A 16,438-nucleotide genomic window follows, 5' to 3' on the forward strand; every position below is an offset into this window, starting at 1 on the left:
GTGAGATTGCAAGTTCAAGTAAAATCAGTTAAAAACTAGTCGTACACATTCAGTGCTCAAATTGTTAACCAATAAAATATATACGATTGTAACATTCCGCTACACATTTTAATAAGCCAATAAAAACATTGATGTACAATTAGGAAAAAAAAAATAAATTTTGAAAAAAATAAAAAAAATAAAAGGAGCACATACTTTTTAATTTAACATCTCGTAAAGCAAAACTGTACGGAAATCATAGTCTAATACATAAGTGAACATTCAAATTATAATGTGTGTATATATATATATATATATATATATATATATATATATATATATATATACCTACGCAGGCAGTGGGGTATAATGTTACAGCGGGTGTCGGAAAATTTAATATGAGTTTCATTTGAGGATGCTCGCAAGATCTAGACGCAATGATACTAAACTTCCACGATTTGATAAGGAGAACTCTTGGAAAATTTGAGTGGCTCTTAAAAGAGCCTTTTTGGGGTAATCTTTGACAATTTACTTCTTGGCTGCCTTTTCGGTCTTCTTGGGCAGGAGCACTGCCTGAATGTTGGGCAACACACCGCCCTGAGCGATGGTCACTCCACCCAAAAGCTTGTTCAACTCCTCGTCGTTGCGGACAGCCAGCTGCAAGTGGCGGGGGATGATCCTGGTCTTCTTGTTGTCACGGGCGGCGTTTCCAGCCAACTCCAGGATTTCAGCGGTCAGGTACTCGAGCACGGCCGCCAGGTAGACGGGAGCTCCGGCACCAACGCGCTGAGCATAGTTGCCTTTGCGGAGCAGCCTGTGGACACGGCCAACAGGGAACTGAAGCCCGGCACGGGAAGATCGGGTCTTGGCCTTAGCTCTGGCCTTTCCACCGGTTTTGCCTCTTCCACTCATGGTGATATCTCTATGAGTTAGATAATCTGTAAGTATGCTTTCTAGCGCTCAAGTCCTGCTTTAATAGGCGCAGGGTGCGCGGGCTGCTTTGAATAGGACCAACCAGAAAACAGCTTTTCAGAGGGAAAGGAGGTTTTGCATTTTGGCGGTTCGTTTGAATTGAAGCTCCCCACCCCCAATAGTGTCCATATAGCCGGAGATCTTTCTTCTCATCATGGCGGCTCTCCGCAAGAGCGGCACGCCAATCAGAGTTCGCTATTCTAAGTAAACGTCATTCAAGCACCGACGAATCAAGCAATTCGGGTACTTGGTGTGAGCAAGGTAGCAATCCTTCGTGATTCGCGGAAGTTGCGTTCCAAAAGAAACTGCAATTTTCAGGAACCGCAGAGTAGAAACATTTACAGTATTCATCAAATAATTTAGTATGCATTAAAACCAAAGAACAACACCTATTTACAGGCTCAACCATTAAATGTAATGCACTTAAGATTTTTTTTATTTTTTTTACAAATAATTTATGTGCCGTCATATATATTTTTAAATAATCTTGCTGCTATACGAATTTGCACTATCGCAGTGCTCCCCAGACTACGTTCCACAGGCAGGATAGATAGATGGATAGATAGATAGATACTTTATTCATCCCCGAAGGGAAATTCACAGGATAAGATCTTGGATCTGTTAAGACAATGCATGGCAAAACACAAGTTTTTGTTCCATGGACTATTTTTCTGTAAGGAACCCACAAAGTGTTATTTGCATATTATTTATTTCATAAATAGTAGTACTATTTATTTCCAGTTTCTTTATGTGGATAATCCAAAATGTTATCCCAGTTGTTGGCGATAGAAAGTCTCTTCCTTTGCCTTTTGGTGCTTTGTTGATCGAGTTTTGTTAATATGGTGGCTATTAAAATTGAAAAACATCGATACATATGGGTTTGTTAAGCTGTTTATGTCCAACTAAGACCAGGGATAACCCAAATAAAATCTGAAAATAGTGTAAACAATACAAGTATGAACAAATAAGCAGTGCCTTAAAGGAATAAATGGAAGAACAAAGTTCTGGTGCTAGGACAATAAAATCGATCTGATCCAAGTACAGTACTTGCTTAGTATCAACAATATCGATATTTGGATCAATGTAACCACCCTTATCGCATGTTCTGTCTATATTGAGCTTGCCCTCTAGGAAGCCTGAAAAAGCGAGAAAAGATAAAAAAAATAAAGCAGATCATCCTTAAATCCACCACTGTCAAACCAGTCAATTTATTTTTTTTAATCTGCAGGCGTGTCTAACGGGATAAAAGCAGAAGTCTAGCGCATAAAACGGTAATGTCTCTGAGTATAGAATTAATGAGATTTATGATGTGAATAACGCCTAGTAACAAAAAACAACCAAGCATGAAAACAATGAGGCCCATTGAGCTCGAGACCTGAAGGACTGCAATTTGTATTTTTGGAATTATGTCCGCATTCAGTATAAATTTCAATTGGTTTCACATTTCCAAACTCAAGCATTTGTAGTGGATTCAAATGCAAATACAGAATTGAGACAAGGTGTTTTCCATTTAACACACACAGTCATTACAAACTAAAACGTTTTACATGAACAAATGGAAAAACAAATCCTAATTTTTTAGCCAGTCATTGTCTGTTTCTCTATTGGGATTACAGATGGAATGAAAATGATAAGTGGAGTCCATGAATCTACAGTAATCGTTTAAAGATTGTATTTTTTGTATTACATGGTAATCCTTTAAATATTACCATTTCCCAAACAGTCAAATCTCACAAAGCCAGGTCTCTTTCACACATTAGTTTTTATTGTGAAAAATTATCTTCTTCAATAAAATTGACAGTTTATGTTGTAATAGTTTCTAGTTTTAGTTATTTTCTTCAACAATAAATTAACCTGAGCACATAAATCCTTGTCGTCTTTTCTCATATTGAAATCATTCGTCAAATCAAACTAGCATCACTATGACAGTACTGTATACCACTTTTGTCCTGCACTCCCAAAAGTGAAAAAACTTCTTTTTTTAAATTTAGGATCACATATTAATACAATTTATCCAATTCAACCAATCATTGACTTTGAGAACATATCAACTTATTTTTTAGCAAATTTCAAGCGCATGGAAAAAGGCATATAAATTCATTCATTGGATTGAGTAAAGGGACATTAAATATTATTTAGCGCCTCCTCTTGGTAAACAAAACCTTCACTCTTGTTATTTAATTACAAGCAAAAAAAAGATCATCTACACGTGATTAATAAAAAAATATATATTTATATTTATTCTACAAATCGTAAAGCTCCACGAGAGGGACCTGGCATAACTATCCGACATCTTGATGCTCGTGGTTGAAAAATAAAATTAAAAAACATGTGAAACGCTAGGCAAAATAAAATTTAAAAAAAGGCACGGTTTAGAAAATTCGAGTCCTCAAAGTTTTGAATCTTTGTTGCGCTTTTTAGTATTTGTTTTTGGTTGCATAACAAAATAGTGTCTTATGATGGTCAACTATAACACACTAATCTTTTTGTATTTGCAAATGTTTGATCATTTTAAAGAGACATCACAGGAATTTAAAATTAAATTTACAGTCACTGTTACAATCCCAGTTGAAAACTAAAATAGAATACATTATGTTCAAGCTGTCCAATGTAAAAAAACAAACAAAAAAAACCCTCGAAAGTATATTTTAAATAGCCATGACAATTCATGACTATCACCCTTTAGTTTGGTTTATATCTCAAACATGGGCATTACATGCTTTTGGCAAATATCTTAATCTTATCTACCAGTATAAATTGTATACGTGTGTTGTTATACAGACGTTGCCTTACTCACGGACGAGACGATTATTCTCATGTTGAATGTGTTCGTTAGTTGCTTCAGTGCTATGTTTTGAATGTTTAAGGTTTATATAAGTATGATTAAGGCTTGTATAAGTAACCTGTATTATTTTGTACAAACAAAAATAAACATTTCATAAAATAATATACTCTATAAAGATAAGTAAAGTTGAGTTTAACTTACTTTTGGAAGATGCACTTCAAGAGGTCCTCCTCCGTGTTAACAAGTGGCCGAAAAAAAGCGTTCAGAACGTTTCCTCAACTGCATCAAGCTTTCTTATTCCACTTTCATTTCAAAAGAAAAGGTTCACCTCTTCATTATACTTTACACCGACCATAGAGAATGGATGCACGAGATATTAAACAATAAAAACGTCAAAGTTCTTAGCACACTAGAGATACAGTACATGTAGTGCTACTGTATGTTTACAAACGTACTAGGAAGAGGAAGCGGATTACTTCTTCAGTGTGGATGCTGGGTCACCCCTCACAGCGCCACCACACGCCAGTAGCGGATGAAATAAATACTCCAGTAATGTCCTGTACTCCGAAAAAGGTACACACAATACCAAATGTAACTTACAGCAGCGTCCGGTTATTTTTCAACAGGGGGAGCGTCAGTACTCTGCAGCCAAAAATGGCGATACAAAATCCAAGACAGGGAGCTTTAATGGAAATGAACATTCAGCATGCTACTTTCAATCAATGCCTGTAATAAATTAGTGTATCATATTAGAATCAATAAAGAAAAGTCAAGATAAAATGCACACTACAATGGCACATGTTCATTCATTGCCATGCACCCAACAGAGATTGTGTGCTTAAGAAACACATGAAGAAAATGCAATCAATCAAAGATTCATTGATCAAATATATTCTCACCAGCACACTTATGCATCTCAGCTTCAGTCTTACTCCCGAATCTCTCACTACATACTGAGCAGGAAAATGGGTTCTCTCGAGTGTGGGCTCTGGTATGCCGTTTTGAGTTTGGAACCTGGATGACGTTTTGGCCAAAATCTGTACTGTCAAAAGGTTTGTCACGAGTGTGGGTTCGTGCATGTATTTTTAAGGTTGAATTTAGAGCAAATGTTTGACCACAAACTGAGCAGGGGAAGGTTTTCTCACCAGTGTGGGTTCTTGTGTGTACGTTCAAATTTCCTTTTCGAGCAAATCGTTGATCACAAACAGAGCAGGGAAATGGTTTCTCACCAGTGTGGGCTCTTACGTGAATATTTAGGTGACCTTTGCGTGCAAAGCTTTGACCACAAAATGAGCAAATAAAAGGTTTCTCCCCGGTGTGGGTTCTTGTGTGGATTTTTAAGGTTGCATTCTGAGCAAACCTTTGACCGCAAACCTTGCACGCAAAAGGTTTTTCTCCGGTGTGGGTTCTTGCATGTACTTTTAAGTTTGCTTTTTGAGAGAATGTTCTACCACAAACTAAACAGCCAAAAGGTTTTTCACCAGTGTGAACTCTTGCATGTACTTTAAGGTAATCACTTGTAGAAAAATTCTGGCCACACACTGAGCAGACATAAGGTTTCTCGTGAGTATGGGTTCTTATGTGTTTTTTTAAATCACTCATACAAGACATGTTTTGACCACAGACCGTACACACAAAGGGTTTCTCTCCTGTGTGGGTTCTTACGTGTAGTTTTAAATACGGCTTCTGAGCAAATGTCCGACCGCAAATTGAGCAAGCAAAAGGTTTTTCACCAGTGTGTGTTCTTGTGTGCATTTCTAAGGCTGCATTCTGAGTAAATCTTTTACCACAAACCATGCAGGCAAAAGGTTTCTCTCCGGTGTGTGTTCTTAAGTGCATTTTTAAATTCCCCTTACTCGACAAATTCTGACCACAAATAGAACAGGCGAACGGTTTTTCTCCACTGTGGATCACAATATGGTTTTTCCATGTACACTTGTAGCCAAATGTTTTTCCACAGTGTGAACATTTCCATCGTTTGCCGTCCATTTGACAGTTCTTATCACCTCCAGAATTTACAATGTCATACGTGTGAGGGGAGTACGACTTGTCTTCATCTGACAGTGGAGCTAAAGAGAGTTCTGCTTCTGAACCTTCAGAGTGCTTTTCATTCATTTCTGTTGTCACTGGTTGATTTGAGTAGCTGCTTCGGGTTTCCCGCAATTTCTTGAGTACATCAATATATTGATCGTAAGGGAAGTCTTCCTCCTCTTTGATAAAGAGCGGGGACCCCTCCTCCTGTTCTTTAACTTGAAGGGACTCCTCCTTAACTTGAAGAGACTTTTCTTCTTTAATTTGAAGAGACACTTCCTTCACTTCCTCTTTAGGTCCTGACAAGTATGGCTCTTGCCACGGAGGGCAGTCATATTTTTCACTGATATCTGCAGGCATACGGACACATGGTTTAGTCAAGTGATGTAATATGCAATAATATATATATATATATAAGATTAATTTAATAAATTATTTAAATTATAATGTGGTACTCAAGTGCTTGCTTCCCTGAAGCAAAAAAAAAAATCAAAGTATAGAAATGAATTTATAAGGTGTCCAAATCTGAAACTATCTTTCTAGATCAGAGAACATTAACGCAAAAGTTTTAAAAAAAGGCAGATGTCATATTTGCATGTGTGCTATGATGCATCACATTTGCTACATTTCTTCTTACCAGGCATATAGTGGTAAAAACACATTATTGCATGCAAGGTGTTCATCTCCTAGCCAGGTGTAATCATAAAAAGAGTCCTCAAACCAATTGTTCCTGCATGTGACCCGCAGGCCTTACTTTTTCTACCAATGGACTAAACCACTATTGTTGACTTTGCTCATAGCACATGAAGCTCACTGTGTATTAATTTCCATTTTTTTAATACAAGCATTTCTCGTTTCTAGGCAAAGTAGAAAAATACTGAGTCAAATGCATCATTTCAAATGCATCATTTTGAATGTTTTATGGAGATATATGCAAAATGCATTCACTTCAATTCATTGATGATGGAACATTTTTTCCTCTGAAGAGAGGACCCAATATCCAGTAATTGAAGTAATTATTGCTGTGAATTGGGCTATTTGTAATACTTCAGTTAATAGTAACGTTTATTGAATAGATGTTGAATTTGTTTGGTCTATTGGTGCCCATGCAACATCCATTGCAGCTTGATCATTCACAAGGTTTCTTATTTTTCTTCAGGCTGCGTTTATTGAGTTTTTCCCCTTGCACTCGAAATAGTTTCTGATGAGGGGGTGTGCAGCCCTTAGACTCTTTGTGATTAATCACTACTGTACTGTATACAAAACAATGCGACATGACATAAATACAATCACAAAAGATGGTACAACATACTCATTAGTTTGTTTGCGCATATATTGTGTTAACGTAAAACTGCTATTATTCGAATCCTTCACACATTGTGATACCTTTAACCTTCTTTTGTGACGCGTGCAATGCTTTGAGCATTTTGTTGTTTTGGGCTGTAATAAAGCGACTTGACTAGTTAGCGGATACACACATGATGAAAAAAAAGATTCATTTGGAAATAACCGCTGCGATACAACGTATTCTTATACTGTTTTAAGGGAGTGACAAACCTGCTGTGTTTGACACGAGTGGAGGCGATTCTGATACCGCACCAGGCAGGTGATCGTTTCGTTTGTCCTTCACTCTTCTTCCAGAGAAGCCCTCTTCGTACTTGACTTTCGTTTTAGTGTCCATTTCCATGCAACCCACTGGACACTTTGCGCTTATCTTTTACAAAAGCGGTTTATTCGATAGCTTCTAGCAAGCTTAGCTGAACAAGAACGAGCTATTTCAACGGCCACCGACATATGCATAACCGAATAAAACAAATCAATTTGACTTCAAAACATTAGTAATGGAGTCTTTGGTAGGTTTGAAACGAATTATGTGACGTGCGCGTGGTTGTTGCTGTTTACCAATCTGTTTAGCAACAACAGTGTGTCGTATAATTAAAACGTCACTTCCGGTTACGCATGATTTAAACGTCACTCCTGGTTATCGCTCTCATTTGGCTTGCTGGTTGAGTCGCCACTTTTGCTTAAGTCAAGAGATTTGTTATATCAATGTATTCAAATTTTATACAATACAAACAATGTATCGTACGTGGGACATTAAAAATAGCACAGAAAAGACGAATTAAAAAAACGCAACATAACATATTGACACGTCGCCGAAACTGGCTCCTGCAAATCAGCTATGTCAAGTTTATCCTTCTACCTGCAAACAAATAATAAACGAAGAAGGGATTGTTTTATTGACTGCCCAGCAGTGATGGGTGCGTTACTTTAAAAAAGTAAGTAGTTATAGTTACTACTTTTCCCCCAAAGTAACTGAGTTAGTAACTAGGTTACTCTGTGGTAAAAGTACCCAGTTACCAGGGAAAGTAACTATTCCTATATAACTATTTGTATGTCAAATCATTTTAAATTTTCTGTGCAGTATTTAAGTCGGTTGAATGTAGACAGGTAGTTGAGTTACATTTCAACAGCAACTGCTTTATCCCACACTTGGAGTGCAACAAAGAGAAACAATAAAATATAATAACAATCAGCAAACAAAATAAATGCTCACAAAAAAATGAGTTTAATTTATTAAATCTAACTAGAATGGTCTGTTATCACGCTGGAAATTCAGACTCATTTTAGAGAAACTGCGTTTCCAGCTTGCCTCACTAAAAAGAGACGGCTCTTTTGGCTCTCAAATGGCTCTTTTGGTTGTTTTTGTTGTATAATCCAGATAATACCATTTATTATGTATTATTATAAATAACTTAAAAGTGAAAACATGAATCAAAGTTAACACTTAATGTTAACAATGAAAAACACAAAACATATATCAAAATATGCCTACATTTACAAATACCTTTGTACTGCCTTTGACACTGTGGACCATGATGTCCTACTACAACGGTTCGAAAAATGGATTGGTCTCTCAGGAACCGTCCTCTTATGGTTCAGACCATACCTCTCAGATAGGATGAACTGTGTTAAATATGGTGAAATGACATATGAGCCCTTTATTGTTGCCTGCTTCCATTAGTTGATAATATTCGCAAGTATAATATCAGTTTCCATTGCTACGCAGATGACATTCCACTATGTTCTGATGGAGGAATCTGTCAAATTTAACTTTGGAAATTTGGAGGCCTGCCTCACTGAGATAAAATAATTGAAATGTTAGTTATTGGTCCATCTAAATGCTGTGACTTGTTCTCAAAAACTGCTCTGATTATTAACAAATGTAATATCAACCAGAGTGACTCGAAATTATTTAAGTTCGTAACCGAGAATGTCTTTTCACACAAATACATCGACACAAACAAGCTTATCATTTTCTCACCAAATGCTCTAATTTCTGGAAACCTGTCCTTATTCAGCTGTCTGAAAAAGTTGGCAAGAGTAAGCTGCAGACACACAGACATCTGAAGTGTACATAGATTATGGCGAGAGAGAGATACAAAAAGAGATTTATGACAGTAAAATAAATGATACTGATGTCAAAATGCAAAATGTATTAGGTCAAGAGGTACAGAGTGTTACTTCAGGGTTCTCACCTGAAAAGAGTGAGAGTTCACAAGCAGGTGTGGACACAGTGAGTGTGAAAAGAAAGAACCCACAGAGGAGCAGAAAGAAACTAGCTTATCTGCAGGACTTTGAAACTGACTTTGAAAGTGAGGATGCAGGGGACAGACTCTTGTTATAGAGCAATATGTGACATTCCCCAAGACGCTATATCATCTACCAAGTCAAGGCAGTGGAAAAAGGCTATGGACGAGGAGATACAATCTTTGGAAGAAAATGATACCTTCAGCCTCACCAAATTACCACCAGGCAAACAGACAGTGGGGGGCAGATGGGTTTATGCACTAAAAGGTGGCACTAATGGATCAGATAAATATAAAGCAAGATTTGTTGACAAAGGTTACAGTCAAAAACTTTGAAGTGACTACGAGGAAACATTTTCACCCACAGCTGACATGACAAGTGCTAGGGTGATAATGCAAAAGGCGGCACAGGAAAACTTAATCCTGCACCAGATGGATGTGAAAACAACATATTTACATGCACCAATTGACTGTGAACTGTATATAGAGCAGCCACATTGTTATGCGAAAAGATCAGAAAATGGTGAGAAACTTGTGTGTAAACTGAACAAATCTCTTTACGGTTTAAAACAATCAGGTCGAAACATACATACATGTGTCACTGAAAGTGGTTTTGTACAGGATCCAGCAGACCACTGTGTGTATACAAGGGAGAAAGAAAACGAAAAAGTGAACTTATTGGTATGGGTTGATGATCTCATCATTGCAGCCAGTAATGTGAATGTTGACAGAAAAATTCAAATGAAAGATCTGGGAAAATTAAAACATTTCCTGGGAATTGATTTCAGCCAAACGTATGGTCAGGTCAAAATGTCTCAAAAGAAATAAGTTATCAAAATATTGGAACGATTTGAAATGCAAAATTGTAAGTCCAGAGAGACCCCGTGCAAGCCAAAACTAGTGTACAGAGAAGACGCTGAGAGAATCAAAGATCCAAGGAAGTACAGAGAAAGTGAAAACAATGGGAAAATAACGTTGCAATATTGTCCTGCTGAGCAAATGATAGCTGATGTAATGGCATGTTGGATTGGATGAAGCCGTGTTCTTGTTTGCTTGCTGTTAAGAATAAATATTCTTAGACTGAACCACAATGTCCTGCTTATCTTCTCACGCATGAGGAAACGGCACACTCTGTCATATCCTTAACAATGTCAAATCACGTTTTTTAACAATGTTTCACTACGTTAATATTGACCATTAAAAATTCCAACTACACAACTTATAATGTCCAATACAAAGAAAAAAACACGACCCCCCCCAAAAAAAACCTAAAAAACGATGGACAAATATTTACAGATTGTATGTAAAAAAAATCTACAGTTTATTATTAAGAGATAACTCACTCATCAGAAAAAAACGATTTAAGAAATGCAGAAATAAAATAATTAAGAACAAAAACAATATTGGACTGATTAAAATCCTACATTTAATGTTGCATTTCATATTATGTGCTCATGATTTGTACCAATTAAATAATGATCTGACTTGATTTATTTTGCATATTAAATTTTATATTCACAGGCTAGATGATTTGATAATTGAGAAGTGTAAGATGAGCTCCAGCTTTTTTTCCAGTCAGCACTTTTTTACCTCCCCGTTGTTGTTTTGAATTCCTTGTAACTTTGCATTTGAAGAATCGAGGAAAAAATAAACATGTCGATTAATCCATTAAGACAATTCAATAAAACGCTCTTACATGTTCACAAAACAAATTGTTTTGTTGTGGAATTTTATACTTTGTTTTTGTATTTTTTTTTTAAATATCCCTGATGCATAGATGTTGCCTATTAAGCAAATTAAAATGGGTGGATGTTGAGGTTACAGCCTCTACTGCAGCGTCCACGAGAACAAAATTGCTCTATTTAGACTTTACACTTTTTATATGCTTGACTTTGCTCGATGGGAGGGGCAAGCAATTTTATAAATGCAGTATGTTATGCATATACCCTATCAAACGTTACTATAGTTGAATTTACCGTACATCTGCCACTGAAATATTAATGAAATAAAATAAAAATGTAAATATATATATATATATATTTAATTATTTCGCACATTGTACCTTTTACATTGGTTTTATTTGCACTGAAAGAAGCCCATTGAATTCCTTATAAGGAATGAGGCTCTTTAACTCCACTCGGGGGAGTAAAAAAACCCAACCCCACATTTACATATTACCCTATTTTTATTACAGTGTGTAGTTTTCGTAACACTATTCAAATGCTCTTTATTATCATGTTATATTTGGTATTTTTGTATTCTATCTTATTTTTAACACAAGGATACTGCTGGAAGTGTGAAATTTCCTACGGGGATGAATAAAGTATATATCTATGTTTTTGCTACATTACAATAAAAGCCATTCATTCATTTCATGAAATAGAATCGCGTCATGTGAAATTTGAGATACGCACTGCATGCCAAGTCTGACACTTTTGCATACCAAATTTGAACAAAGAACAACATGCTTCGGTCATTTCATAGAAAACTCAAGCGCCGAACTCGTCATAATGTAAAATGCGACTAGCGACTTGAGTCATCAAAGACTGATTGAATATTCTTTTGTCTGAGCTTCACTGGTCGGTTAGTACCACCATGGTATGAGCCAATCAAAAAGCGGCGCCAGCGCACGATTCCTTCTGCGAAGCTTCTATAAATAAACTGCCCCCTTACTGCGCACACACGTAGAAGAAATTTTACATCAGCCACCATGCCTGAACCAGCAAAGACCGCGCCTAAGAAGGGATCCAAGAAAGCCGTCGCTAAGAGCGTTAGCAAGTCTGGCAAAAAGAAGAGACGCACCAGGAAGGAGAGCTATGCCATCTATGTCTACAAGGTCCTCAAGCAGGTCCACCCCGACACCGGTATCTCCTCCAAGGCCATGAGCATCATGAACTCATTCGTTAACGACATCTTCGAACGTATCGGATCAGAAGCTTCTCGACTGGCCCTTTATAACAAGCGCTCTACCATCACTTCAAGAGAGATCCAGACCGCCGTGCGCCTTCTGCTCCCCGGTGAGCTGGCCAAGCACGCAGTGTCTGAGGGTACAAAAGCTGTCACCAAATATACCAGCTCCAAGTAATCTCCAACTTCCCAAATCCAACGGTTCTTTTAAGAGCCACCCACTTATCTCAAGGAGTGATCTGGAGACTCGTGTACTATCGTGACTATAGTTTGGTATATGTGTGTGGGCGCAGAACGTGAAACAATGACGTCAGCTTATCGCAGACTGCCGCGATTACTTCTGCTGTGTGGATTTGTCTAACATATCGCGGCCCCTTCACTTTCCTTTAAGGTATCACCGGGTCCTTTTTGGCACATGGCTAAAATTGAGGCTTACATATCGGAACTGAGATGGGAGGCAGTTTAAAATCCGGTGTATTAGGTTTAAGACTTGTAGTTTCCATTGTATGGCTCTTGCCACTGTAGACTGGGAGCTGGCACAACTCGTTTCTATTCCATTATTCCTCACGAATCTGAATGTAATTCTATGGGAAGTTTGTACAGGGCTTCGATTTTGTGCATTCGCCCTTAAAAGGTTATTTGCCTCTGTTATACAACTGTATAATTTATTCAATAAGAAATGATGCTACTATACCAGGGGTGGCAAACAAGTTTGAAACAGAGCCAAATTTTTAACTGGGATCAAAGTGCCATACCACAGTTATGTGTCCGGAAAAAAAAAAATCTGCCAAATTTCAAAATATTATTTATCAACTCTGATGGATTCAAGTGTATTTCGAGAGGGGGAAAACGTGAAACGAGGCAAAGAGCCACAGTATATAGAAAATATGATGAGGCAAAGAGCCGCATTCTTATTGGCCAAGAGCCTCATGCGGCTCTAGAGCTGCATGTTCGCCACCCCTATACTACACTATCAAGAATAGCGCATAAAGGGTAGCTCTATTTGCTTGCTAGGATACCGTAACTGCGGTGCCCTGTCGTGTCTAATTATTGTGAGTTGGAGTTCAGGGTGTTTAATAAATTGATGTCGACAGTTAATATTTATTAACAGCAAGCAAACTAGAAATCTGCTTCATTCAATCCAACATGGCAATCAATCAACAAAACGAAATATAGTGCGTGCGTAATGACTGAAATCGCCTTACCGTAATATCGCGAGTAAGAGCGCCATGAAATTGACAAATCTTAACAGACATGGCACTCCAAGGTAAACACGTAAAAATACTTTAAAGACGAAATTAGAGAAGTCAAAATGCATTCAAAACAGTTGTTATAGCAATAGTGCAATAAGTAGTACTCAAGTAGCAACAAAGAAATGCAAAATAGGTTGCATTTTACAGTATGTATAATTCGCGCTTGTTTAGGGTGGTGATGGCCTCGGCTGTTAGCAGTGTCGGAAACACATGACAAAATGTTACCGTACACCAGGGCAGACAACTCTTGAAGGATTTTATCTGATTGAATACAAGTTACATTTATTGAGTTTAATGCTATAGTTATTTACTGACGTGGAAGAGGTTTACAGGAACGGGACTTAGTGCTGATAAGATAATCAGCACACCCAGACAGTGTCAATGTTGTTTTGAGGAAGCCAGACATCATGATGCTCATCTATGAGATTGTGAACCCCACGTTGGGCTTCCTTGGCACGCCCATGGGAGGAGCAGGCACACCATTATGCGGGGAGAAGATGGCCAATAGGAGGAAGCTAAAATACTTCAAAAAATGCCTTCCCAGAGACTCCAACGTCGCTTCTTCAGCCGTCTCCGATGTAGTACGCTTAGTTAAATTGTTTGGGAAAATAAACCTGCCCCCGTGTGGAAATGTTGGCTTTCCTGTTCATTTTACCCTCAAGACACGAGCGCGCAAATTGTCGGGTGACTGCAGGCTCTGTTTGGTTAATGGAGTCAGATAACTAATTCGAACAATTTGGTAAACGGTACTTTTTGATAATTTCCAGCACTCTGAAAAGTTCCCTGCCCAGCTATAAAGTTGCCTGCCCCTTGAAACACAGACAACTTGAAACACAGACAACTAGTCGCAAAAAAAACGTTGTATTAAGGATTGATCATCACAATATATAAAAATACAACATTTTATAATAAACTTCATTATAAATTTACTTATTCATTCCTGTTTTCCATCTGCCATTAGTATGTACCTGTATTTACTCGAATTTATTCATGCAATGTTTGCGTTGCGTCATCTGCTACAAGCCACGTGACTTCCTCTTTCCATGATGCTCTTAATGTATGTTTGTTTTGTAGCGTCATAAATTGTGTTAGCTTCTTTTGAACATTTCGTCTGGGGCTTAGGTTTTGGCTTGATTCCTGGTAAGGATATGCAAGGGTGTGCAGTTTCCTCATGCGTGTGAAGATAAGCAGGACACTGTGGTTCAGCCTTTAAGCATATTTTTTCCTCAACAGCAAGCAAACAAGAACACGGCTCCATTCAATACGTCATGGTCATTATCAAAACGAAATATGGTGCGTGCGTAGTGACGTCACATAAAGGAAAAGGTCTTACCGCAATACCACAAGTAAGAGCGCTATCAAATTGACAAATGTTAACAATTCCTAACCACTTGACTGACCTGTTTGGAAGGGCGTCTGGGTCAAGGCTAAATAGAGAAAAATCACAAGTAAAGTTTTATGGAATGTGGAAAGAGACAGAAAAGGCAGGACTCCCGCTGACGGTATTAAAGACAGACCAGAAAATCCTAGGGATAAAATTCAATGCGGATGGAGGAGGCGAGACCAACTGGGATGACATGACAAGGAAAGTTAAGCAAAGACTTGTTTTTTGGTCACTGAGAAAAATGACAATAGAGGGGAAGGTCCTTATCATCAAAGCGATCATCCTACCAATGCTTTTGTCAATCAGTTTAGTTTTTATGCCCAAAAGAAACGTGCTATTACAACTGGACCGAGCCATCTTTCGCTTTGTCTGGGGATCAAAGTGGGAAAGGATAAAAAGAGATACAATGAAAAAGAAAAAGGAAAAAGGGGGAAAAGGAGTACCTGACCTCCAGCTTTTCCTGGGAAGCAAATATGTCTCTCTCCACTTCCAAAACGCTGTGGGCCCACCCAACAACCCGAAAAGTCAAGCAATGACCCGGTTTTGGATGGGCTCATATTTGCGGAAGCTAAAGCTTGTACCAAACAATCGTTTGATTCCAGTTTCATTTAACTTGCCACCAACACATCTCTTTATTAGGGATTTTTTAAAGAAGTTTGATTTGGAAAAACAAGAATGTCACAATTTACAAAACCACAGGGCCCTTATTGCTATTGTGCAAGAGCGAGCAACAGTAAGCCCTGTGCGGGGGCTTGCGTTTGGCGAACCTACAACGGTTTGGAGAAACGTGAATCATCCTGCCCTCCCAAACAGACTAAGAGACTTGTCATGGATGGTGGCTCATGAAGTTCTCCCAGTCAGAGCCGTAATGCACCACCGAGGTATGTCGGCGACTTCGACGTGCCCTCGACCTGGCTGTGGCGCCCAGGAATCGGTGAGACACCTTTTTTGTGAGTGCAGCGCTGCCGAGGTCTTGTGGACAATGGCCGACCAACTAGGAAAGTTCCCGGACTTGCCAGCAGGGGAGGTCCCTGATGCACAGTACGTGCTTTACGGGGTGAGTCGGTCGATGAGGTCTCAGAACGACTTTGCCAGGGACTGGCTCACTCTCGCAGCCATCAAGGACGCCATCTGGACCTCCAGAAACCTGTTGGTATGGAGGTGCAGGCAGATCCCCCCTGTGGCTGTGCTACAAATGGCTGCGGATACCATACAATCTGCGAGCGGCGGGGCTAGGACGCAGCCATAAAGAAGACTCGTCTGCACCCACCCAGAGATGGGAACCGGAACTACACTGTGGGAGTCCCGGCAGCAACGGGAGATATACTGTGGAAGTCCCGGCAGCAACGGCCTGAGAGGACCCACTGTGGGAGTCCCGACAGCAGCGGAAGCTACACTGTGGGAGTCCCGGCAGCAACGGCCTGGAGAAGACCCAAAAAGAGGACTGTAAGAGTGCTGTTTGGGAGGGTGGGATGGCAGAGCTACGCCCTTGCACAATAGTATTGCCTTTTACACGCTGGTTAACTACTGTTGAAAG

The 16,438-nt window shown here is 38.8% G+C and overlaps 3 protein-coding genes across 3 annotated transcripts; 1 reads left to right on the forward strand and 2 right to left on the reverse strand.

Annotated features, from left to right (window-relative positions):
- Window positions 1-507: 507 nt before the first annotated feature.
- LOC148350956 (histone H2A-like) lies at window positions 508-891 on the reverse strand. The gene has a single exon (XM_088355321.1). It carries the CDS (start codon window positions 889-891, stop codon window positions 508-510), a length of 384 nt encoding a protein of 127 aa, XP_088211447.1.
- A 3,513-nt stretch (window positions 892-4,404) lies between these two features.
- Window positions 4,405-7,689, reverse strand: LOC148350957 (uncharacterized). The gene is made up of 2 exons (XM_088319820.1): window positions 7,325-7,689; window positions 4,405-6,117 (listed from the first exon to the last, which is right to left on the reverse strand). The coding sequence occupies exons 1-2, from the start codon at window positions 7,452-7,454 to the stop codon at window positions 4,613-4,615; spliced, it is 1,635 nt and encodes a 544-aa protein (XP_088175946.1). The 5' UTR covers window positions 7,455-7,689; the 3' UTR covers window positions 4,405-4,612.
- A 4,366-nt stretch (window positions 7,690-12,055) lies between these two features.
- LOC148350958 (histone H2B 1/2-like) lies at window positions 12,056-14,907 on the forward strand. The gene has a single exon (XM_088356148.1). The coding sequence runs from the start codon at window positions 12,068-12,070 to the stop codon at window positions 12,440-12,442; it is 375 nt and encodes a 124-aa protein (XP_088212274.1). The 5' UTR covers window positions 12,056-12,067; the 3' UTR covers window positions 12,443-14,907.
- The last annotated feature ends 1,531 nt before the right edge of the window (window positions 14,908-16,438 follow it).

This window comes from Urocampus carinirostris, chromosome 16 (assembly GCF_059441175.1).
Source record: "Urocampus carinirostris isolate Australia breed hairy pipefish chromosome 16, RoL_Ucar_1.0, whole genome shotgun sequence".
Taxonomy (NCBI): Eukaryota; Metazoa; Chordata; class Actinopteri; order Syngnathiformes; family Syngnathidae; genus Urocampus; species Urocampus carinirostris.